The following is a 25660-nucleotide window of genomic DNA, read 5'->3' as shown; positions in this document are numbered from 1 at the left end:
GGTCTAAATAGGTTGACTTCAAAAGAAATGTCACCAATGGAGACTCACACAGGAGCAGGTGAGGTCAGATGCTGATGGGTTGGGGGTGGGGGGGGAAGGGGTTGGTTCCAAGACACTGGGACACCCCAGGCCAGTGAGACGCAGCATCCCCAAGCCCCGTGATTCACATCCCAGAGAAATACAGGAAGCGACACCCAACATTGGTACCATCTATGCAACAGTGACGCCCAATCGGCTAGAAGGTAACTTAGTTCATAAGAATCTATGCTCATCAAATATAGCAGGAGCCTCAGAAGTATAGTTGTGATGCAGTCACATCTTTTTCAGCCACCAGAAAATGATCGCAGGGGCTTATTTGAGCTCTCCTGGTATGGATGCCGATGGAGATGTGGTCGCCCCTGCAATGCAAAAAGGGAAGAGATGAGTTGACGGGGGAAAGAGCAATAAAGACCACATTTTTTGTAAATTAAGAAGTTTTTTGGGGCACCTGGGTGGCGCAGACGGTTAAGCGTCCGACTTCAGCCAGGTCACGATCTCGCGGTCCGTGAGTTCGAGCCCCGCGTCGGGCTCTGGGCTGATGGCTCAGAGCCTGGAGCCTGTTTCCGATTCTGTGTCTCCCTCTCTCTCTGCCCCTCCCCCGTTCATGCTCTGTCTCTCTCTGTCCCAAAAATAAATAAACGTTGAAAAAAAAAATTAAAAAAAAAAAAGAAGTTTTTTAAGGAAAAATTTTTTAAATTTTTTTTGAGAGAATTTTTTTTAAGTTTATTTATTTTGGGGTGGGGGGAGGGGCAGAGAGAGAGGGAGACACAGAATCCGAAGCTGGCTCCAGGCTCCGAGCTGTCGGCACAGAGCCCGACGTGGGACTCGAACTCATGAACCGCGAGATCATGACCTGAACCGAAGTCGGACGCTTCGCCAACTGAGCCACCTGGCGCCCCTGTATATTAAGAAATTTAACCTATTAATTTTAACTAAACGAAAGCACATGTTGGGGCTCCTGGGTGGCTCAGTCAGTTAAGTGTCCAACTCTTGGTTTGGGCTCTGGTCATGATCTCCTGGTTCATGGAATCAAGCCTCATGTCAGGCTCTGTACTGACAGTGTGGAGCCTGCTTGGGCTCTCTCCCTTTCTCTCTCTCTGTCCCTCCCCCACTTGCTCTCTGTCTCTCTCAAAATAAATAAAAACAAACTTAAAAAAATAAAGAAAGCACATGTTTCTGTACCTACTTTTGAAAACTACTCCTGACGTCTACATAAAAATGTAATGCATGGTCCCACCCACAAGCCAAGCACAAATCATATGGGAAACCTCCGTCTGCAGCCCGTGCACCGCTGGACAAGGGCAGGGGCCCCGTCCACCTTCTGGTCTGTGTCCCTGTGTGCTGAAAAGGCCCCGCGGACACTGACAGAAATGTGCTGAGCTGAACTCAAAGGGAAGGAGCGGGCAGGACGAAGGGTCCCTGTGCTTCCCCAGCCCCAGAGGACACGGCCTGGCTCCTTCCTTTGCACCAAGTGCCTTCAGCAATGCTGGCTCTTTCAAACTAGAAATCTGGGCCAGCAGCGGCGGACCAGCTTTCCAGCACACCAAAGACACACCTAGAACGGCTGCAAAAATTGCAGTAAGGAAAAAAAAAAAAAAAAAAGCATCAGTAAGAAGCCTGGCTGAGATCCAGAAACAGCCAGGCTCTCAGTGGAGGGCTTTCCGGTCAGAGGGAAAAGGCAAGTTCTGGGTTGGCTGTTGCGGTTGATCAAGTTAAAAGCCAAGACCGACAGAAGAAGAAACAGGAACCAGAAGAGAAGGGCCCGGGGCACGGGAGATTCTGGTGGGGACAGGAGCCTCAGCGACCCAGGGGCAGAGAGGCAGGGGCACCCAGTCACAGGTGACAAGAGCTGTGTGGCTTCCCCAGCCTTTCTGTTCCTCTGAGATCAGATGATGATGGGGGGGGGGGGTGGCAGGGAAGGGGTTGGTTTCCCCTTTTGCTACTTTAAGCACAGGGATGATGTAGCACGTGCCATGATTTGTTTCCTGATAGAAAAGTTTATAAACTCGTGCTAATATCAGGCAAGAATTCCTTGACTGGATCATCTATTTCACTGGCAGTAAAGTAAGTTCCACCTGCTGAAGGCAGTGCAGAAAGACCATGACAATCATCCTGCTATATCGCTGGGGGGGGGGGGGGGGACCTGTGAATCTGCCGCCCATGCGGGAGCTCCCCTGCGCCCCCACCGCCCAGGGCCAGGTCATTCCTGTCCCATTATCGAGACCTCTGTCACCGTGTGTAACCAAACGTGTCTCTGGACTAAACCAGGGCGTCTCTCTCTCTCTCTCTCTCTCTCTCTCTCTCTCTCTCTCTCGTCTTGGGGAATGCGCATAAGACAACAAAAGAATCTTGACGGACTTGCTCCTTCTCTTTGTGCCCCCAAACTGTGTTCCCAGGACGCTGATTTTTAAGTGTCGCTGGCGCCCCCTTGCGGTAAGAACACATGCAGTTCGGAGAAGGACGGCCCGGCTGCCCAGAAGCTTCAGCTTCAGAGCTAACTACCTCCGTCCATCGATATTTTTGCGTGGGGGACACTTTTCATATTTGGGAGCACTCGGTTTCTCTAGAAGTACTCACTTGGAGAAGGAGAATCTGTAACAAAGAACAAGTACAGGAGGTCAATTTAGTCAAAGAGAGTTGGTACTAAATGAATTAGCACTTTGGGGGGGCACCTGGGTGGCTCAGTGGGTTAAGCGTCTGACTCTCGATTTCGGCTCAGGTCGTGATCTCACGGTTTGTGATTTCAAGTCCCGCATCCAGCTCTGTGGTGACAGTATGGAGCCTGCTTGGGATTCTCTCTCTCTCTCTCTCTCTCTCTCTCTGCACCTCCCCCCACTCGCACTCTTTCTCCCTCTCAAAAATAAATTGTAAAAGCATTAGTACTTTAAATTTTTTTAATGTTTATTTATTTTTGAGAGAGAGACAGACAGAGCATGGGCAGAGAGAGGGAGACACAAAATGCGAAGCAGGCTCTAGGCTCTGAGATGTTGGCACAGAGCCCACGTGGGGCTTGAACTCACAAACCGTGAGATCATGACCTGAGCTGAAATCGGATGCTTAACTAACTGAGCCACCCAGGTGCCCCAAGAATTAGTACTTTAAATAATCACTTAAAAGACTTCGTAAAAGGCTGTATCACTGAAAACACTGAGCCACAGAACACAACCAGCATGGAAAAGTTCGAAAGTGCACTTTTTATTGGCATCAAATGTGAACTTGTCACACATCCATTTTACGACGGAGAGAAGACACATCATCAATAGAAGTGGCCGGGCCCCCGTGGTGGGGGCACGAAGCAGGTGCACGGATAGCATCGCCTCACGTGGGGTCTGTCGGGAGTGGCTACCCTCAGAGTAAGGGACTGGCCGGCAAAGGCAGGCAGAGACCTTGCTGACAAACATACACATAAAGCACGTCAGATGCTTGTAGAGACATAACACATCTCCTTCCTTCTTAACCAAAGAAATGAAGCCTCAAGAGAAAAAAGCTGCCTACAGGCAAATGGCCAATAATCACCGAGCCACAGAAAGTAAACAATACTCGATGGGCTTTACGATGGATGTAGCCAAAACTAAGACTAATTCCACCTGTCGCTATGACTGGTAAAAATCAAAACTAATATAGTATTTGGAACATCTAATTACAGGGACACTTCCAAACTATTCAGGATTTAATAACAAAGTTTAAGAAATGTGGATAATGGGGGGGCAGGGGTTACACCAGGGTGGCTCAGTTGGTTAAGCGTCCGACTTCAGCTCAGGTCATGATCTCACGGTCTGTGAGTTCGAGCCCTGCATCGGGCTCTGTGCTGACAGCTTAGAGCCTGGAGCCTGCTTTGGATTCTGTGTCTCCCCCTCTCTTTGCCCCTTCCCCACGTATACTCTGTCTCTCTTTCTCGCTCAAAAATAAACACTAAAAAAAATTTTTTTTAAATAAAAAGAGTTAAAAAAAATGTGGATAACAGAATAATTTCAAGTTTGAACCATGAGTTCTGTGTACAGACCTAAGGGCTTCTTATGAACCTGCCCCAAAGGGGACCGGCTGCCTACACAGAAGTTCATGCATCATAGGGGCCCGGATCTTAGATCCAAGGACACTAAATGTGATATCGTTTGGTATCTTATTTATCTGTGTGTATGTGACGTATCGAAAGATTTGAAATTAAAAGAAAACGTAAAGGGACACCTGGATGGCTCAGTGGGTTAAGTCTCTGACTCTTGATTTCGGCTCAGGTCATGATCTCAAGGTTCATGGGTTTGAGCCCCGTGTCGGGCTCTACGCTGACAGCGCATGGGGAGCCCTGCCTGGGATTCTCTCTCTCCGTCTCTCTCCGCCCCTCCCTTGCTCTCTCTCTCCGTCTCTCTCAAAGCCACAGCGATCATGACTCATGCGATTCATGTGAATAAAGAGGAGAAAAGCAAAACCTGTACAATCCTCCTGAGTATGTGTGACCTCCACGCTTCTGTGGGATTTTACGTGGTGTTTAGATTACTCAGCTCGAGATCCAAAATGAGAAAGAAAAAGCCCGAGGGGCCGTCCCAAGGAACAGAAACCACAGCAGTCAGGGACTGCGGGGTGCACTTCACCTTGAGCGTCCTCGGAGCCCTCGGGCAGCTCCGGGTCTGGGTTCGGGCCTGCACCCTGGAGCCCTCCGGGGTCTTGCGCAGATGTAGACGGCGGGGCTGCTCCTGGTGTCCGCGGGGCCCTCCTGTCTGAGTCAGCTCGTTGCTGCAACCACTCATCTTTGTACCCATTGCTGATAAGTTTGGAAAAGTTGGTGGGTGAACTGGTTTTTTGCCCGGGCCTCAAAAAGAGAGAAATTAGTGCCAAACTTCAGTACAAAGGTTAATGACAATCCAGAACAGTCCGCAGTGAGCATACTGCTAATAACTTGGATATGTTATCGCCCCTTAAAACCCAACGGGGATGGGGCACCTGGGTGGTGCAGTCGGTTAAGCGTCCGACTTCAGCCAGGTCACGATCTTGTGGTCCGTGAGTTCGAGCCCCGCGTCAGGCTCTGGGCTGATGGCTCAGAGCCTGGAGCCTGTTTCCGATTCTGTGTCTCCCTCTCTCTCTGCCCCTCCCCCGTTCATGCTCTGTCTCTCTCTGTCCCAAAAATAAATAAACGTTGAAAAAAAAAAAAAACCCAACGGGGATAATTCTCTGTCCCTCTCTCTGCCTCTGTCTCTCTCTCCCTCCCTCTCTCTCTCTCTCTCCTTTCTCAATGTCTCTCTCCCCGTGTTCAGCATAAGAAAATACACTTGGTGGGCACTTGGGTGGCTCAGTCAGTTAATCACCCAACTTCAGCTCAGGTCACGATCTCACGGTCTGTGGGCTCGAGCCCCGTGTCGGGCTCTGCGCTGACGGCTCAGAGCCTGGAGCCTGCTTGGGATTCTGCGTCTCCCTCTCTCTCTGCCCCTCCCCCACTAGTACTCTGTCTCCTTCGCTCTCAAAAATGAACAGATGTTAAAAAGAATTTTTTTTAAAGCAAACGCACTTGCTATCATCCCTGTATGTGCCGAGAGCCTGCAGAATCCACCTTCCACCACCTGTCTTCGGGACATCCAAGTAGAAAACTAATGATGATGCTTTTCGCAGGGATGAAACCTTCACACCCCCCTCCCCTGGTCGTGATGGGTTGCCCGGACTCTACCATTTCTTTCACAAATGATCGCTTTCTTAATGAGGTCTTCCTTGACATTAATGATCATCTGCCGGTTGAGCCCCTGGCTGGTTGACACAGTGGAGCCTATGGCTCCTGGCCTCGGGGTCAAGAGTTCGAGCCCCACGTTGGGTGTAGAGATTGCTTAAATAAATAAACTCCAAAAACAAAAGATGATCTACCACTCTCTGCACAGCTTTGCCTTCTATCTGCCATTAAGTCAGCGACTGCACGTTCGCGGGTCTCACCTACGCTGAAGAGTGATGGGGGCCTCGGACGTGGATGGAGTCGGACATCTCTGAGCCTCGGGCTCCTAACCTGCAAATCGCTCTGTGGTGAAGGGTATTCCCAGTGTCCCCCACCCTCTAAGTATATATTTTCTCCACTCCCAGTGTCAGTGTGGTGCTCTCAAGTCTGTCCTGCTGTTTATCTCCCACGGGACCAGAGGCTGCAGGAGGAACCAGTCGGATAACTGGTGACGTGACTTCTGGCACTAACTGGGGTTCTGCCGGCCGTGCACAGTTAGAGCACCCACCGCCAGCTGCGGACACAGGGTCCAGGCCTTGGTGACAGATAAAGTCAGGATGGGACAACACACTCACATAAGGCTGATGGCCCCGAATTTAAAAGGCGAGCCTTGCTGAGGACAGGGTCCCCAGGGGTTCGGGCAGGACACAGGCTCACAGAGACAGAACCACTGGTTGGAGAAGTTTGGCACCCACACGGCGAAGACGTGGATGGGGACGGCTGTGCTCCACAGGGCCACGACGGATGTCAGGGGGGAAGGACCAGCGAACGAGGAGCCCAGTGGGCGAGGCCGGGCTACGGGGCGTGACATCAATGTCGTTTCTCCGACACACGTTGCCAGGAAGCCAGCATCATTAGGCCGCCACCAGCCCAGCGCCTTGTTGCCATCATTGTCACTTTGTCCCCCAGACGGAGCACCAAAGAGACCAAACCTGAACCTGACCCAGACAGCACTCGCTCTGTCCGTGCACTTACATGGGAGGGAAGGACAGTCTGCTTCCTGCAGGCTCTTTGGGGCCAAGTGGGGTCCCCACTTTGCTCGGGTACTTGGAGTTGATGGCTGGTAGCCGCACCTGTTGAGGGAAAACAGGAGAAGGAGACTCACAGACGGTGGAGAAGGACTGCCTGTGAGCATGGTCATTACGTCACCGGCCACACAACTCGACAAAAGTCCCATAACACAGTTACGTCGTGGAGACTCTGCGTGATTCCGCAGCAGTTGCCGGGCCTGGCTGCAAAGGGCCTTGGGAGTGTGGGGGCCACGGACCGGCTCTGCGCCCTGATGGTGGTGGAGGTAATACAATGGGTGCATTTGTCAAAACTCCTGGAACGGTGCTCGGTAAAAAGGTGTAGATTAGATTGTAACGAAATAGGGGAAAATGCTACGGGAAAACAGAAAAAAATGAACAGAGAAACAAGGACGCCCACAAACCCAGGGACGTATTGCAAACATTCACAGGAAGACAAGGGGGGGCCTTTGGGAAAGACGAGACACAATCCTGCAGGTGTGTGAGACCCCATAATGCTGGCCGTCCACGGGTGACATTTTGGCCGAAATATTGTCTCCTGTCTGCCACATGTCAACTCCGTGTCCCAGATCCACGCCCGGAGGCCCAGAGGGGAAGAGCGGGGGAACAGCCAGGCCCTCACCAGAGGCTGGGGTTGGACACTCGTCAAATCCAGCACAACCTACTAGGTTCACTTGGTGGCTCGCGCCCGTCGGTGTTCAAGGTCTTACTCTAGCTGTGCCAAAGGCCTGCGGGCTGTGGGCGGTTCCGGCGAGCTGTGCACGGAAGCAAGATGAAGATACAGGGCTGCTGTCCGGGTTGTCCCTGACGGGCGCCCGTCCCCCTGGCTGTCACCCGCCCTCACACACAGCTTCCGTCAATGGCTCCAGAGATGACCCCGCCTGATGGGGGGCTGTGCAGCCTTTAGCATTTCAAAGGTCCCCTAGACGTGTGCTGTGGCACCCAGGGATCCTGAAAACAGTCCACATCGGGGCTCCTGGGGGGCTCAGTCGGTTAAGCGTCCCACTCTTGATTTCAGCTCGGGTCTTGATTTCACCATTTGTGAGTTCCAGCCCCGCATCGGGCTCTGTGCTGACAGTGCAGAGGCTGCTTGGGATCCTCTCCCTCTCTCTCTGCCCACCGCCCCCCCCCCCCCCGCCCACCAAAATAAATAAATAAATAATTTTTTAAAAAACCCGGGGACACCTGGGTGGCTCAGTCAGTTAAACGTCCTACTTCGGTTCAGGTCAGGATCTCACTGTTCGTGGGTTCTGACCCCGCGTCGGGCTCTGTGCTGACAGCTCGGAGCCTGGAGCCTGCTTCGGATTTCGTGTCTCCCTCTCTCTCTGCCCCTCCCCCCTCTCAAAATAATAAACATTTAACACACAGAACCATGAACGAGACACACAGCCATCGGCTACATGGCTTATTCAGGGAGCCGCAAGCAGGGGGACGCTGCTGTCAGACGCCCGTCACCTTTTTTTTCTCCTCACGTTCCTCTGCCTCCCTCTGCCAGACGGTTTTCACGTCAAAGTCGAAAGGCCCTCTTCTGGACTCATAGTTACCGTTGTTCTGATCGGGGTTAAACTCTTCATACACCATGTAATCTGGCATGGAGATGGCAGGGATCCTGCAGAAACAAGTGGGAGCACCCAGCCTGGTGCCACTTCCTTGCCCCCCTCCTTTCTTCCTCCCCTCCCCCCTCCTCTTCCTGTCCATCTCCCTCCCTCCCCTCTCCCTCTTTCCCTCCCCTTCCCTCCTCCTTTCTTCCTCCCCTCCCCCCTCCTCTTCCTGTCCATCTCCCTCCGTCCCCTCTCCCTCTTTCCCTCCCCTCTCCCTCCTCCTTTCTTCCTCCCCTCCCCCTCCTCTTCCTGTCCATCTCCCTCCCTCCCCTCTCCCTCTTTCCCTCCCCTCTCCCTCCTCCTTTCTTCCTCCCCTCCCCCCTCCTCTTCCTGTCCATCTCCCTCCCTCCCCTCTCCCTCTTTCCCTCCCCTTCCCTCCTCCTTTCTTCCTCCCCTCCCCTCCTCTTCCTGTCCCTCTCCCTTCCTCCCCTCTCCCTCTTTCCCTCCCCTTCCCTCCTCCTTTCTTCCTCCCCTCCCCTCCTCTTCCTGTCCCTCTCCTTCCCTCCCCTCTCCCTCTTTCCCTCCCCTCTCCCTCCTCCTTTCTTCCTCCCCTCCCCCTCCTCTTCCTGTCCCTCTCCCTCCCTCCCCTCTCCCTCTTTCCCTCCCCTTCCCTCCTCCTTTCTTCCTCCCCTCCCCCTCCTCTTCCTGTCCATCTCCCTCCCTCCCCCTCCCTCCCCTCTCCTTCAGGCAGGCTTGGGGGACTCTGTGATCACTACTGCCACACCCCTGCCCAACTGTGGACTGCCTCACCACCTGGCGGGCTTAGTCGGTTAAGCGTCAGACTTTGGCTCAGGTCATGATCTCATGGTTCATGGGTTTGAGCCCCACAGCGGGCTCTGTGCTGACAGCTCTGAGCCTGGAGTCTGCTTGGGATTCTCTCTTTCTCTCCCCCCGCCCCTGCTCAATCTCTCTTTCTCTCAAAATAAATACACAAACGTTAAAAATAAATAAATGAATGAATGAAATGCACAGTGAGCTACCCTCTCGCTACAGAGATGGCCCAGGAGGCCTTGGGATACTCACTGCCTCTGCTCGGCCGTGGGTGGCTTGCTGTGGTGAATGTACCAGTCCGGCAGGGAGTACGCAACCGGGGAGGCTTTCCTGGTCCCGGCCACCACCAGGTGCTTCAGCAGATCTCAGAGCCAAAAAGATGCAGCTGTGAGCACACAGGTCACCATTGACAGCGGTGTGTGTGTGGGGGGGGGGGGGGTGCCCTGTGACTTCCAGGGTCACCTCTGGGCTCTCAGGTGGGCAGGACTGTGCCTGGTCCCTGCCTGCCCGTGCACGTGCCCAGATGTGTGCCCCTCCCCCCAAATCCTGCCCAGCTACTGAGCTGGCACCCGTGTGTGTCGACATCCACCATCCCAGGTGACATCCGTGGGGACACACGGGGACTGCGGGCTGGCTGCCCCCCTCACCTACCCCTGCACAGTCCGACTGCTCTCCGTGGCTGTGCAGCTGTCCTCACAGGCTTCCCAGGGAACGTGGGTGAGGGGAGCTGGTAATCAGGGCCTCCCCTTGGAGTCCCGGGACAGGGACAGAGCCTGAGACCCACCCTGCTCCCGAACCCCCTGCCTCGCTGGGGGCCCAAAGGGGACAACAGGAAGGCGGGGACAGCGGGGGAAGAGGGGGGAGGTCTGGCCCTGCTTGCTCCTGAGCCAGCTGTCATTGATTGCTTAGGATCCGTAGGGAATGTTTAGCACTTTATGTCGCTTTTGGTTTTCAGATATTTCAGATTAGGGGAAAGTGGCAGGAACAGCATGGATTCCTCTTGGCCTCCTCCAGATGCTTGTGTCTCATTTCACCTTTGCTGCCTCCCTCTCTCCCGCCCTCTTCCTCCCCCGCCCCCATTGGTATTGTCACTGTCCCTGCTGTTTGGGGGCAGTTAGGGACCCCCTCGCAGACCTGAGGGCGGCAGGCTCTAGAGGACAGTTGTCACATGATCCCAGCCCACGATCTGCACCAGGAAGTCAGTGCACACACAACTGTCTTGTCTAACCTGCAGACCCATCCAGATTGTGCTGGCGATCCTACTGACTTTCCCTAAACCAGTGGCGGGGGAGCGGAGAGGGGGGTGGAAGGACATCACAGTCCTGTCCCAGCCTTGCATGGAGAGAGTGGAATAGATTGTTCTGGACTTTTTTAAAGCCTTTCGGAGCTGACCCCTGCCCCTGCTCGACAGTCTCTGAGCATGACCAGGCAGTATTTCTCGGACAAATCACAGGTCGAGGCAGACGTTCCCCACCATCGCCGCAGACACCCGTGCAGGGTCTTTGTTATTGAAAACACATTAGAACCCGGGATGAGGGCAATGAGGATAAGCCGTGGGAATGGGCCCCGGGAATGGGCCACGGGAATGGGCCGTGGGAATGGGCACTGGGCACGCTGGAGAGCTAGCTGTCCCCACAAGGCCATCGAAGTTGCAGGGACACACCTTCTGCGAGTGACAATGACATGGGGCGGGTAACCCCTGCAAAGGTGCCTCTCACAAGCCAGTTCTGCACATTCAGTCTCGTCAATGCTGTTGTCAACAGTGGGCACATCCTGCGGGTTACACACGCCCCGCGCTGCGTCCGCCACCCCTGGCGTCCCAAGGCTTTGGGCAGAACTTCTAGGTTCTTCAGCAACATATTTACATGGAGGAAAGGGTGACCAGCGCGACCCAATCCCCTTGTCCACGCAGCAGGGACCCTGGGGCGCGCGTGGGGTTCTTACCGGGCCGGCCGCCTCGCTTCGCGAGCTTCACATACTCCGAGTCGGTTTCCTTGATCCAGTACCTGCGCGGCCCCGGCAGGTGCCCGTTGGGAGGCTCACTCAAGTCACTGAGGCCGGGTATCTGGGAAGCCGGGGGGGCGTCCATGGGCTTCTCGGACTGCTTCACGGGAAGGTGGTAATACCAGTCTGGAGGAGAGGGGCCGGAAGCCCGCTTGTTACCCAGAGTTCAAGTTGGTGTGCCCCACTGCCCACAACATAGCTATGCCAGGGAGAGCATCTCACCCTCCACAGGACACCAGCATGGGAGAATCCACCATGGGACATTTGTACAGGACACCAGCATGGGAGAATTCACCATGGGACATTTGTATAGGAGAAACCACCACGGGACATCACTATGGGAGAAACTTCCACGGGACATCAGTACAGGAGATACCACCATGGGACATTTGCACAGGAGAAACCACCACAGGAATCAGCACAGGAGACACCACCACAGGACATTTGCACAGGAGACACCATCACAGGAGACCAGTGGGGAGAAAATGCTCTCTTTCGAATGCCTGCGCTGAGGTTGCGTGGGTTAAGCTGCTGATCCCACTCAAAGGAAGATCTCCCTCTATGAGGCCCTGCTGTTCCTCTGCTACAGGCTGCACGTCTGCTCCAAAGAGGTAGCAACAGGGTGTCCTCCAAGGTACCAGATCCCCTCCTGTGTGTCCCCTGCTCTCTCTCCTCTGTGGAACTGGCAGTAAACTGCATTTCTGGATATATTGGGGAATACACATTCCCGCAAAGTCCACACTCACTTAAAACACTGCAGGCCAGTGTCCGGGACATGTGGCCAGTGCTGGCCAAGATCTGTTGAACTCAGTATACTAAAGACGCTGAGATACAAACCCTTCACAGCAGCAGCAGCCTCAGAGAGCGAGGCCAGCAGCCTGACAGGAGCAGGAAGAGGCAGGACCGGGCCCCGTGGGGAGCCCCCCCCCACCTCCCACGTCCCACGCCCTGGGGCCGGAGCCCAGGTGGGCCACCTCTCAGACGTGGGAACCCCAGCACATAAACCTCTCTGCTCCCTTCATCTGCGTTGAGGCCACAGTGGGGCCCCACGAGCGAGAAGTCACAAGTGCAAGGGGACAAGCAGAAGCCAGGACCTCGGCCAGGCAGCCACGTGTTATGGAAGACCTCCTCGGACCGCGGGCGCATGAGGTGGCTAAGCCTAGCTCCCGGGAAATCTTAAGTGGGTCCCACAGAGTTGGAGCATGGTGAGCAAGGACCAAGGGGACAGGAGGTGCGGCACTGCACGGATGAACCAGAGGAGAAGGAAGGCAGCCCGCTGTCTGCCCTTCCTCCCTTCCTCGGTCTGAACCCCACGAGCCAAAGGGCCCCTAGTGGGCACAGGAGCTGAGGGCGTCCAGGACGGCCCTGCCAGGCACGAGAGGTGGGGGCGGAACCCCAGAGACCTTCAGTGACCAGGGTCCACCTATGATCCCGCAGCGAGAAGACACTGGGGACATCTGGACTACAGGTGCTTCAGGTGACTCTGCAGCAGAAACGGATTAGTCCAAATGTAAGAAAAAATATCCCTGCTGATTGAAAACTTGGGAAACAAAGTGAAGGAAGAATGTAAAATACAACAGATGCCATTAATGTGACACACGCGACTCATACATTTATGAGCACTTATTGGAATGCGCTGTCACAGATTCATGATCTTCAGGGTCTAACACAGTGCCAGGCTCCCAACAGGTGTGATGAATAATAGTATGTGTCACCTAGGCTGGGCCATGGTGCCCAGATTTTTGGTCAAATGTTTTCTAGATGCTTCTGTGAAGATATTTTTCAGATGAGATTCACATTTACGTTAGTGGACTCTGATTAAAGCAGATCGCCCTCCATAATGTGGGTAGGCCACATCTAACCAGTGGAAGGCTTTAAGAGAAAAAGACTGAGGTCTTCTAGGGGGAGGAAGGAATTTTACAGCTCTTCCCTGCAGATCCTGTGTGAGCTGGTTCCTCTTTCAAGATAGATGATAGATAGATAGATAGATAGACAGACAGACGTCCTATTGGTTCTGTTGCTCTGGAGAACTCTAATACAGTAGGAGCACAGGAAAACCGTGTTGAAGAAGTTGATTCATGTAACACACAAGGAGCTCACGAATGATTGTCTTCTAAAGGTAAGAGCTTACACATCCGATTTCCGCCTGTAACTAAAGCTGGGTTCACTGCATCAAAACGAATGATGTTTATACATAACAAAAATTAATGTCTAAAGGACAGTAATGAGCTGAATCAACATTATGCTTTTGAGAATGGAAGAAAGCACTGGGAAAGGTCTAAAGAATGGAGCAGAAGCTCACAGATCATTGGAGCTTTAGGAGGAAGCACAAAGCAGCTTCCTACACTCATCATATTCTGCTCAAAAATTTTCTCTTTTAGAAGGAAGGCACGCACTCTTTGCTTTATTTTTCCTCTCTGTGTTTTGATTACTAATTAATCCACAGGGAACAGTGTACCTTCCGGTTCTCATTACTGGAAGCTTCGGGCAGGCACTGAATCTACTCCAGTAGGGCATTTATAACTGAGCAAAGGAGCACACACACCACACATACACACCCACACAGTGAAAACAATGAGAGCTGTCTTGTAACTTCCATCATTTAGAAATTATTAGTACTTGTATAGCAATTACTATCATTACTAAGGTGATCAATTAGTATCATTTGGATTTCTTTGTTTCTTTTTTTCTTTTTTAACCACCAGGTTGGGTATCATGCAGCTCTTTTTTTTTTTAAGCAGCTCTTTTTATTCATTTTTATTTTTTAGAGAGAGCACAAAGAGAAGGAGAGGAGCAAAGAGAGAGAGAGAGCACGAATCTTAAGCAGGCTCCGCGCTCAGCACAGAGCCCAACACACGGCTCAGTTCCACAATCCTGGGGATCCTGAGCTCAACTGACTGAGCCACCCAGGCGCCCCTCCCTGACTCCCCACCTGCAGGACAGGAGCACCTCATGTTATCAATAAGGAGAAGGCAGACAGGGACTCTGACACCCAAGACCAGGGGCTGTCAGACTTCTAGTCACAGGGCAGGATTACGTGCCCACTTAGCCCCACAGACGGCCATATTCCTGCCTTTGGGCTGCAGCCGCCTTGCAGAGCAGGAGTTAAAGCCTGGGCAGAGGAGCCCCCATGGGAGGTGCCATCCTGGGCTAGTGTGAGGTCTATCAATAAGGGTTAATGATACCTCATCAAGTCATTTTGAGGTTAAGGGTCAGTGTATAAAAGTGCTTAGGATGTTACCTGCCATTTGTCAGTATCCATTGGTGTTGTGTATACAGGGGAAGCCACTAACTAAGGCTTGGAGAAGTCACATATAGGCTGAGAGCCAAAGAGGAACCTTTGCTGAGAGGCAAAGAGGAACCTGTCAGCCCTCCCCCCAAAACACACACCCATGTGCCCAGCACAGCCATGGTGTCACCAAAAGCAGTCAGTCAGATCTCACAAGCTCATTTAGAAATGCCACGGCCAGGCTTCCTAACACCTCTGAGCAGATGTGAGTGAGGCAGGTGACTGCCAGCTCCCGCCTTGTGGCTCCCAGCAGAGCATCAAATCCTCTTGTCCAGCCTTTCATCCCGCCCTCACAAAAGGGGGAGAACCCTCACAAAAGGGGGAGAAATCGGGGCCCTAGGTGGCTCAGTCAGTTAAGGGCCAACTTCGGCCCAGGTCATGATCTTGAGGTCCTTCGGTTCGAGCCCCGAGTCGGGCTCTGTGCTGACAGCTCGGAGCCTGGAGCCTGCTTCGGATCCTGTGTCTCTCTCTCTGCCCCTCCCTTGCTCACGCTCTGTCTCTCTCTCTCTCTCTCTCTCTCTCTCAAAAATAAACATTAAACAAAATTTTTAAAAAGGGGGGGGATCAAAACAAGAGTCCCAGACAGACCACAGCATGCACCTCTTTTTCCTTCCGTTCCGCCCAGCTTCAAACCCTGCTGAGTGAGAAGCCCCACTGCCCCACCAGCCTCCACCCAATTCTTGTTTTCTGCATCCAGCACGTAAATGTGGAGACGATTAAAGTACTAGCGGGAGATGGGTGGTGAGATAGGAAGTCCCTGGATCAACACTGGAGGAAGCAGCTTACCAACGGTCAAACGATTTACAGGAAAACTGCAGAGATCTTACCCCCCAGCAGCTGAGACAACACTGGGAAACCTGGTTTTCTTTTGTCGAAAATGAAGAAAAAGAAGACTAGCTGTGTTTTTGCTTCCCCCCCCCCTTTCTTTTAATGTCTCCCTTTAAGCTGCTTTGACCCTGGGGCACAGAAGCAGCTCTCTTTGAGGGTATCCCGTTAGTTTCACCCCAGCCCCACGTGCCCACACGCTCAGGACGCTGGGCTGGGGGCCAGCCCTCCCTCGGCAGAGCGAACACGAATGCGGGCTCTGTTAGCTGGACACTCACCGCAGGGAGCATAGCGGCTGGTGGCGCCCTGCAGCTCCTTGTTTGTGTTCCTCATGCGGGCCTACAGGCGACAGGCTGGACCAGGTGACCACGGGTGAGGAGGGAACCGCCCCTGGTGCTGACTGTAGAGGCCACTTCCGAGGGCCTGCCCTCTCCGTCCACCTCCACCTGACAGGTATGCAGGCTCTCGTCATTAAGGAAGGGCATACACGACCCCATGCAGCAGGGGCATGTGCATGCTGGTATACAGCAGGAGCACCTCATCAGGGGCACGTGCACGCGGGTACACAGCAGGGGCACGTTCACGCAGACACACAACAGGGGACAGCAGGTGACAGCCGGTACGCATCAGGAGGCCATCCACACAGGTATACAGCAGGGGCATACACACTCTCGTATACACAGGAGCATATCCATGCCAGGTATACAGCAGAGGGAAGTCTGTGTCCGGTACTCAGCAGGGGCACACGACACGGGTACACAGCAGGAGTTTATCCACACGGGTATAAGGCAGGGGCACGACGACACGGGTATACAGCAGGAGGCCATCCGCGCGGGTATACAGCAGGGGCACGACCACACTGGTATACAGCAGGAGCACATCCACGCCCCCGGGTATACAGCAGGGGCACGTCCATGCGGGTACACAGCTGGGCAGCGTGTGATCGCGTGGCGGCGGGACTCATGCAGGTGGCCGGGTGTTCTCCGGGAACGGGGTGACAGGTGGCCCCCGCCCCGCCCCCTGCCTCCCGACCCGCTCACCCGCCGGCGGAGGGTCTCCCTGAATGCTGTGCGCACCGCCGGAGACAACTCTGCCCACAGGCGGCTGGGGCCAGCGCAGCCCAGCCCACACTCCCAGCGGGCGCGAAACCACAACAACATGCGTCGTCCCGGCAACGCCCCGGTGGCCAACCGGTGGGCGCGGCGGGAGCGCCCGCAGCCAATCGGAGAAGCCAGGGGGGAAGCGGCCGGCCAATCAAGACCAGGGGCGGAGCGCGGGCCCCTGTCAACCGCAGGGGCCCGGCAGGGGCGGAGCCAGGACGGGGAGGGGGCGGGGGCAGGGGCTGCGGTTGGGGGAGGGGCCGCGCTGCTGGAGGGCGAGGCCTGCCACCTGGTCGCCCAGGTGCTCCACCCCAGGGAGTTTCCACAAAAAACTAGACCGAGATTTGCTTGTCAATCTCCCGTTTATTTAATGCATTTGTAAAACCGGGAGGAATAGGGGCGCCTGGCTGGCTCAGTGGGAAGAGCATGCGACTCTTGATCTCCTGGTTGTGAGCTTGAGCCCCACGTTGGGTGTAGAGATTACTAAAAAAATAAACTTAAAAAAATAAAAATAAATAAGAGGACGAATAAGTGCCTGGGAAAACGGCAAAGAGCCATTTCTGCTAACCGCCTATGGGTAGTGAAATGATCATGTAAAAGTCCTTCCCCATACCTTCTGTGTTTGAGAGAATTCCTGTTTTGCAAATTGAAAGACACTTTTTAAAAAGCCCTTGGCCACGTTTCCGCCGCAGAGCGTTCAGGTTTCTGCGGAACACGTGACCCCAGTGCGAACGCCCCGCCTGGATTTGGGGTCTGCACGGGTGCGCGCGCTGGGACTGACTCGGTGGCGACAAGGTAATTCTTGTGACCGGAACGAACCCTGAGTGCGGTTCACCAGCTCTCAGGTAATGTTGTGATGAATTTTCAGGGTGTGCAGCCCGCCCGGTCATGCGGGTAATCCAGACTTGGCGTTGCGTTGTCAAATGTTTGCTCCACTGTGCGCAGAGACCAAGAGTGACAGGGGCTTCCTTTTACTTGTCACAGCATCGTGTGCCGAGGGGATTGTGGGGCCAAGAGAAGGTTGTTTTTGAGAGTAGTTGATCGTAGTACGCCTGAAACGAATTCAACACTGTCTGTTAACTACCCTGGAACTAAAAATTTTAAAGTTTTAGAAATAGGCGTGCCGGGGGGTCTCCGGGTGTTAAGCACCTGACTTCTGCTCAGGTCATGATCTTGCAGTTTGTGAATTCAAGCGTCTCAGAGCCTGGAGCCTGATGCAGATTCTGTGTCTCTCTCTCTCTCTCTGCCCCTCCCCTGCTTGTGCTCTGTCTCTCTCTCTCTCAAAAATAAACATTAAAGAGCAAAAAAAATAAAATATATATATATAAATAAAAAATTTAAAAATAACCAATAGATAAGTAAGTAAATAATAGTTGATCCTAGTAACTGCAGGGGTCCTGACTAGCCAGTATCTTTGTCTGTTTAAAATTTTTTTTAATGTTTATTTATTTTTGAGAGAGAGAGAGAGAGAGAGACAGAGCATGAGTGGGGGAGGGGCAGAGAGAGATGGAGACACAGAATCCGAAGCAGGCTCCAGGCTCTGAGCTGTCAGCACAGAGCCAATGCAGGGCTCGAACTCACAAACAGTGAGATCATGACCTGAACCGAAGTCGGACGCCCAAGTGACTAAGCCACCCAGGCGTCCCAAGTTGTATTATTATATAGTCTATCAGAAACCAATGTTTAGAACAAGAGTTGTAGGGTTTTCTTTTGTATCTCAAAATGAGATGAATTTTTTTTAATTTCTTTTTTTTAGCATTTATTAGTTTTTGAGAGACAGAGAGAGAGAGAGTGAAAGCAGGGGAGAGGGGCCAAGAGAGAGGAAGACACAGAATCCGAAGCAGGCTCCAGGCTCCGAGCTGTCAGCACAGAGCCCGACATGGGGCTCGAACCCATGAACCGTGAGATCATGAGCGGAGCCACCCAGGTGCCCAAGAGATGAATTTTTTTTTATAATAATGTAGTATTTTGCTTCCTTGCCTCATTCCGGGGAGTAGAATGGGTCCTAGTCATTTTAAGAAATACATCAGTGTGCCGGCTTCACTTGCAAGGTTTCCAAGGCATGTGCCTGGTGGTTAGATCCCAGTCGGGAAGGGGCATCACTGAGGGTGATGAAGACATTGGCATCATTGAGCGTGATGTCAAAGACCAACCGTGTGTCATGTCCCACCCTGACCCTGCACCCAAGTTCATATGTTGAAACCTCACCCCCAGTGTGATGTTGTTTGGGGGGGTGGGGCCTGGGGGGGTGACCAGGTCAGGAATGGGGTGATTGTCACGCCGTGGTTTCATGTTTCTTGAGTCTGAGCCCTACATCGGGCTCTGCACTGTCAGCAGAGAGCCTGCTTGGGGTCCCCTCTCTCTCCTTCTCTGTCTGCCCCTCCCCTGCTCGAGCTCTCTCATTCTCTCAATAGTAAATAAACATCAGAAAAAGAAAAAGCTGAGAAAGGTCATTTAAGTTGAAATCATACACACACCGTTATGTTATTCAAGGATACATATTTGTGTGATAACATTTTTAGAACCACATGGGAATTGTGCATAGCAGGGTCCAGATGGTGGTCACCCGTGGGAAGGAATGGAGAGGCGTGCGATTGGGGAGTGATGTTTTGGGGTCTCCCATTGTGTTTGAGGTATTTCACTTGGGAAAAACTCTTGAAGCAAACACAGCAGATTCCTGATTTGTGGCGGCAGAGAGGAGGGTACAGGGGGACCTTAGCACGACATGGGCTGCTCAGAAGGCATCGCAGTAAAGCACGTACGTGTCCCTCAGGAGGACACAGTGGCGGGTGGGGTGTGGCTGCAGGTGCACCAGCTTACCAGGCCATTAGGCCATTATGATGTGTCACAGAAGGTGATGTAACAGGAGAGTGTTCAGCATTTCTACATTTGCTCACTCACGGTGTCTCCCTCCAAGGCGTCTTACCCGGGATGTAAGACAAGAAACGGAGCAAAACCCTCTCCGTAGAGCGTCATGCTGTCTGTAAAGTAGGAAAGAGCCAGCGAACGCCGTCCTTCCTTCCCCCGGCTCCCTGCCACCTCGTGGGGGGAAATGAGCGGAAGACTGAAGCCAAGAAGGGGGGCCAGGTTTTTTAGAGGTCATTCTGAAGAAGCCAGCGTCAGCGGTGGACTCAGTGACGTGCTCCGGGGGCACGGACGCCCTGACTTCAGTGGGTATGTACCTTTGCAGAATGATTTCCACGAGGTCTTATGTTCCACATCCCACGTGCCAGGCATGCTCTGTTTACTTGGAAAATAACCCAGCAAAACTTGTGTCCTTTTTAGAGAGAGGCCCTTCCAAAGGTCTCCTCTGTAGGTTTCTCTCAATCACAGGACTTCTCGTGGGATGCTGGGTCCGTGCTACGCAGGAGTTACTTTGATTCCGTACAGCCAACTGGGGACAAGGGTTGTGAACGAGAAGCCATCGTTTTAGAAGAATGAACCAGGGGCTCCTGGGTGGTTCACTTGGTTGAGCATCTGACTCTTGATTTCATCTCGGGTCATGATCTCACGGTTTGTGGGTCCGAACCCCGCATCGGGCTCTGCGCTGACCATGTGGAGCCTGCTTGGGATCCTCTCTCTCCCTCTCTCTCTGTCCCTCCCCTGCGTGTGCTCTCTCTCTCTCTGTCAAAATAAATACACTTTAAAAAAAAAAAAAAAACAAAAACAAAAGAATGAGCCATAGGAGCAGCAAGATTAGTATTTTAGTTTATGAACTTAGAGATGATTCCTGTTTTTGCCTACCCTGTCCATTCTCTGGATTCTGGCGCTTAGCACCGCGGTTTAGGACCCCAGACACAGAGCGCGTTCATTCCATCCTTAGGTGAGACGTGACCGCACGGCTAGGGGGCAAGCATTTTAAGCCCAATAACTGTGTCCTCACAGGAAGAGGCAACAGGGAAGCTGTGCCCACTTGGGTGAGCCAAGAACCCAAGCCCCCTTACCTGCCCCCTGTGCACTGCCTGCAGGGGTGGGGCAGGGGGAACAGAAATGAAAAGGAACAAAGTGGCCGTGCCAGCGGTAACAGCAGAGCCCTTGCAGAGGAACAAACCTGTCAGTGAAAATGAGGCAGGGCCACAAAGTCATGATACAAGAAGCCAGCACACGACAGTTACACCGAAAGGTAGCAAAGTACCCTCGCTCCCGCACCCCACAGATGGCAGGGCTCTGCAGGCCAGGAAAGGCAGCCAAGGGGCTTTGGAAAGCAGAGTCTGACAGCCAGGATGGTAACGAAACACTTAATTAACCTTTGGCGAATGTGGTAATGTGATTCTTTTCATTCAATTAGGCCCATCAGGCGGGCTCACCTGGGCTGTAAATCCATCTTTGAATGATTCTTTGGGCAGTGGACCCCCCACATGACCGATGAGTGATATTGAAAGAGGAGGTGGTTTCAAAATACACTTCCCTGGGGGTGCCTGGGTGGTTCTGTCCGTTAAGCATCTGACTCTGGATCTCGGCTCAGGTCGTGATCTCACGGTTCCTGAGTTTGAGCCTCGTGTCAGGCTCTGCGTTGACAGTGCAGAGCCTGCTTGGGATTCTCTCTCTCTCTCTCTCTCTCTCTCTCTCTCTGTCAAAATAAATAAATAAACATTTTTTTTTTTTAATTTACAAAAAAAGATGCGCTCTCCAGGAGGGAAAGGAGTTGAAAAAACCTTCTGGGTTGGGGGGGGGCACAGTCTAACCACCCTGGATAGCCAATAAGCAGGGCTGGTATTTGCAGAGAAATAAGGTATCAAAGACCCTACCCTGGGGGGAGTTGGCTGGCTTGTTCTAGTCTCTACTGCGGTGTTCGAGCGGATCTGAGCTGCTCCTGACGGCACAGCCCAGGACCAGATGGCGGACAGGGTGAGTCGGTACATCGCTTAAATGGTCACCAGACTCTCCCAAAATTAGCACAGGTTTACTGTCATTTATGCATAAAGTTAAAGAAAGAGCAAGGGCACCTGGGTGGCTCAGTTGGTTAAGCAGCCGACTTCGGCTCAGGTCATGATCTTGAGGTTCCTGAGTTTGAGCCCCACATTGGGTTCTGTGCTGAGAGTCAGCTCAGAGCCTGGAGCCTCCTGTGGATTCTGTGTCTCCCTCTCTCTCTGCCCCTCCTCCTCTCCTTCTACGTCCAGATGACACAGATAACCCTTTCTGCTTTCTTCTGTGTTAGCAATCTAGGCACACGTGGAAAGGTCCAGACGTACCCAAGACGTAAAAACCAGCGTAACCATAACGTGTGTTAAAGTGAGGGATGTGGGGGGCGCCTGGGTGGCGCAGTCGGTTAAGCGTCCGACTTCAGCCAGGTCACGATCTCGCAGTCCGTGAGTTCGAGCCCCGCGTCGGGCTCTGGGCTGATGGCTCAGAGCCTGGAGCCTGCTTCCGATTCTGTGTCTCCCTCTCTCTCTGACCCTCCCCCGTTCATGCTCTGTCTCTCTCTGTCTCAAAAATAAATTAAAAAAAAAAAAAAAATTAAAAAAAAAAAAAAAAAAGTGAGGGATGTGGATATCTGTTCAAGTATGTTGATATACCATCCCGGAAATTTTTTTATCCCTCAATTCCTGAGATTGGATTAGACACTGAATTAGTTTGCAAGACTCGACCTAGAATAAGCACATTTGTGGACTTGGTTGTGGTGGTTAGTTTCGAGTTCAAGTTACAGGTTAGTGGGTCTCTACCGTTAAGTTCTGTTTGTTTTTCTCCTTTCTAGGTTAACCCAGTCATGGAAGATTGTCATAAGCACAGTGTCCATGGTGACCCTTCTTCTTATAGGTAAGTCTTACTAAGTAATCGTCCTGAAAGCCAGGTCACGGGACGTTTCTGTGTGGGGAGGGTGACCTCGGTGGAATGACTCATGTTTGTAAAGAAATGCCCAAGAAAGTCCTGGAAGTAAGTAAATGCTACAGATAAACGGGCAACAAAGACTCCCCCTCATCCCAGGGGTGAAGAAATGGCTGAACGTGCGGTTTGCAACTTTCAGACAGAGGGTATCATGCATCACGACCCCTAGTGCGCTGGAAAATTGCTCTTTGACAACTTTCTTTGGTATTTCAAAACGACTTGAACCACGGGGAAATCAAGGTTCCAACCCAGTTATTGCCGGGATTGCTATCTTATGACATGGTAGGATGCTGGGTGCCATTTTGTCATCGTTGCATGTGGCTTCCTGGATGGCTGGGCTGTCCTGATGCTGTGCCTGCCTGAGGTCCAAGCTCCTTCTCTTGGTTGCGTCTCCACGCACCTGCTGTGCCCCGCCCAGCTCCGCAGACCTCTATCTAGACCGAACCCTGAATATTCTGGTTCTTCTGGGAACCGCTCCCTGGAAGCTTTGCTGCTTGTCCCTATCGCTGCTGCCCTGGGGCCATTCCCCTCAGCTGGACATCCCCACCTTGCTGCAGTGGGATGTAGGTGACATTTCCCCAGGCACGACCCCAGACCACACGCAGGGAAGTGTCACGAATGCTTGGTGCGGGCAGCAGAGATGTCTGCACTCAGGGTTTCCCGCATCTGGGAAATTGTACCCCACATTCTTGTGACATCCTTTGAGATGGAAATCCATGCATCTTCACAGCGGATGCCAGCTGCTTCTTTGTATGTCCCCACTGCAACCTTGCACCTTGCCCACCAATGTTGCAGACCCATCTTAGACGCCACGGATGTAAGTGGTTTTGGTGGACTTAACCAGACTCGGGTTCTCTTTATTTTTGTGGAGTTGAAATCCTCCGGATGTGAAATTAACTATCATAATGCAAGCAGTTCAGTGGCAGTCTCGGGGCTGTGCAGCCACCACTCCTAATTTGTGGACATTTTCACCACCCCAAAAGGAAGCCCGTGACCACTGACTGCTTGCCCCCCCCCGTTTTCCCTCTCCCAGCCCTGGCAACACCACTCTTCTCTCTGTCTGTGGATTTCGTGTTCTGAATATAAACAGAATTACACAACATGTAACCTTCTTGTCTGGCTTCTGTCATTAAACCTGATGTTTTTCAGGTTCATCCACACTGTAGACATGTCAGTATTTCATTCCTTTTTGTGGCTGAATCATATTCCACCATGTGGATAGACTGCAGTCTAGTCGACTATTAATGGGCCAGGATTGTGTCCCCCTTTTGGCTGTTGTGGGCAGTGCGGCTCTGAACATATGTGCACGTGTACTTGTCTGAATCCCTGGTTTCAATTCTTTGGGGGTGCTTGCCTTCTGGTAACTTGCTGGGGAGGAGCTGCGTAACTGTCTTCCACAACAGGTGCACCATTTCACAATACCACCAGCCGCGCATGACTGTCCTGCTCCCCCCACATCCTTGTCAACACTTGTTGTTCTCCGGTTTCTGGAGCAAAGCCATCTTGGTGAATGTGAAGTGCTTTTGTGGTTTTGGTTTATATTTCCTGAATGACTAATGCCTTTTCATGTGCTTCTTTGTCGTCCATACATCTTCTTTGGAGAGATATCTACTCAAGTCCTTGGCCCATTTTGTGATTGGGTCCTTTGTCTCTTGGATGATGAGTTGTAAGTGTTATTTATATATTCTGGCTACTAGACCCTTCTCAGATATGTGATTTGCAAATATTTCCCTTCATTCTCTTGGTTGTCCTTTTGCTTTTTACATAATGTCCCTTTTAAAAAAAAAATGTGTGTTTATTTTGAGAGAGAGAGAACTTGAGCAGGGGAGGGGCAGACAAAGAGAGAGAATCCCAAGCAGGCTCCATGTTCAGCGCAAAGCTCAACAAAAGACTTGTTGCCACGACTGTGGGATCATGACCTGAGCCAAAACCAAGAGTCAGACGCTCGACCTGCTGAGCCACCCAGGCACCCCTTAACAATAGGAAGTGTTCTGACCCATGAACATGGGTTGTCTTTCCATTTATTTATATCTTTGTTCATTTCTTCTAGCAATGTTTTAGAGTTTTCAGTGTGGGTTGGAGAATGAATCTCTTGTAAGCAGTATATAGTCGGACCGTGTTTTCAAATCTATTTTGCCAGTCTCTGACTTTTGACTGGAGAGTTTAATCCATTTACATGTAAGGGGGATAAGCTTCGGAATTCCCTGAGCCTGCACTGATGGGTTAACAAGGAATAAAGAATTACAAAGCTATAGGATGCTCACACCCAAGTTTGGGTAAATGAGATTAGGTAAATAGGTATAGAGAGGGCGGGGCAAACACCCCAATATAGAACAAAGGTATACAAGGTAACCAAGGGCAGAAGAGCCCCCCCCCCCACCAAGTACTAGAGCAGAAAGCTGCTTTCACAGGAAGGAAGGACCAAATTAGGTAAACAGGTAAACCGGGCTATAGACCAATGCGCTGTGCGTGATGCCACCCTGAGTGGAGCTAATTAACAAAAGAAAGGTGCTTGTTGACTCATCAGTGCAGGCTCAGGGAACTCCTAAGCTTATTCCCCACATACTTGTAAAGTACTGATAAGGAAGGATTTCTACCATTTTGCCAGTTTTTTCTCTGTCTTATACCTTCTCTGTTCCTCGTTCCATCCATTATTGCCTTCTGTGTTTAATTGATTTTTTGTGGTTGACTGTGTGTGTGTGTGTGTGTGTGTGTGTGTAAGTAGGCTTCATGCCCAGCACAGAGCCCAACATGGAGTTTGAACTCATGACACTGAGATCAAGACCTGAGCTGTGGGATCAGGAGTTGGACGCTTAACAGACTGAGCCACCCGGGCACCCCTGTAGTGTGCTGTTTTGATCCTCATTTCGTTTTGTGTACATTTTTTTAGATATTTTCTTAGTGGTCACCCTGGAGATCACAGCGAATGTTCTCAATCCGTGGCAATATAGCTTCAATTGATAGCCACTTGGCCTCAACAGCATATAAGTACTCTGCTTGTTCAACTTTCTCCCTCCCTCCTTCGTGTTATTGTCAAAAATTAATTCTTTGTACACTGTGTACCCATTTATCTTTTTAATCGTGTCAAAATTAAAAACAAGAGTTACAGAGCAAGACTACCGTAACCCTGGCTTTTATGTTTACTCATGTAGTTAGCTTTCCCGGAAACACTGATTTCTTCATATGACATTTCCTCTGTCGTGTCTGTTTTCACTTTGGCCCGAGAGACTCCCTCCAGCATTTCTTGTAGAGCAGATATTCTGGCAAGAACTCCTTCAGCTTTTATTTACCTGGGAACGCCTTAACTTCCTCTCTAATTTGTTGTGTGTTTGTTTATGTTTTTTAAAAAGTTATTTATTATTTTTGAGAGAGAGCAAGTTGGGGAGGGGCAGAGAGAGAGGGAGACATGGAATCTGAAGCAGGATCTGACAGCTCAGAGCCTGACGTGGGGCCAGAACTCACAAATCGCGAGATCATGACCTGAGCCT

The 25660-nt window shown here is 51.9% G+C and overlaps 2 protein-coding genes across 3 annotated transcripts in view; one reads left to right on the top strand and one right to left on the bottom strand.

The window, feature by feature from the left end:
- Positions 1–236: 236 nt before the first annotated feature.
- CA2H7orf57 (chromosome A2 C7orf57 homolog) lies at positions 237–16391 on the bottom strand. Its single transcript, XM_045494246.1, has 9 exons — positions 16287–16391; positions 15525–15692; positions 11073–11258; positions 9381–9492; positions 8212–8365; positions 6704–6801; positions 4626–4843; positions 2617–2631; positions 237–398 (listed from the first exon to the last, which is right to left on the bottom strand). The coding sequence occupies exons 2-9, from the start codon at positions 15577–15579 to the stop codon at positions 352–354; spliced, it is 885 nt and encodes a 294-aa protein (XP_045350202.1). The 5' UTR covers positions 15580–15692; positions 16287–16391; the 3' UTR covers positions 237–351.
- Positions 16392–19217: 2826 nt separating this feature from the next.
- Positions 19218–25660, top strand: part of SUN3 (Sad1 and UNC84 domain containing 3) — a 32043-nt gene continuing 25600 nt past the window's right edge. For both annotated transcript variants that reach the window (XM_045494245.1, XM_045494244.1), the window contains exons 1-2: positions 19218–19520; positions 22042–22103. In XM_045494245.1, the coding sequence (XP_045350201.1) occupies positions 19399–19520; positions 22042–22103 (184 nt within the window). In that variant the 5' untranslated portion in view covers positions 19218–19398. The remainder of the gene's footprint in view (positions 19521–22041; positions 22104–25660) is intronic.

This window comes from Leopardus geoffroyi, chromosome A2, assembly GCF_018350155.1.
Source record: "Leopardus geoffroyi isolate Oge1 chromosome A2, O.geoffroyi_Oge1_pat1.0, whole genome shotgun sequence".
NCBI lineage: Eukaryota > Metazoa > Chordata > Mammalia > Carnivora > Felidae > Leopardus > Leopardus geoffroyi.
The sequence above is the reverse complement of the archived record's forward strand: the minus strand, read 5'-3'. Positions and strand labels throughout refer to the sequence as shown.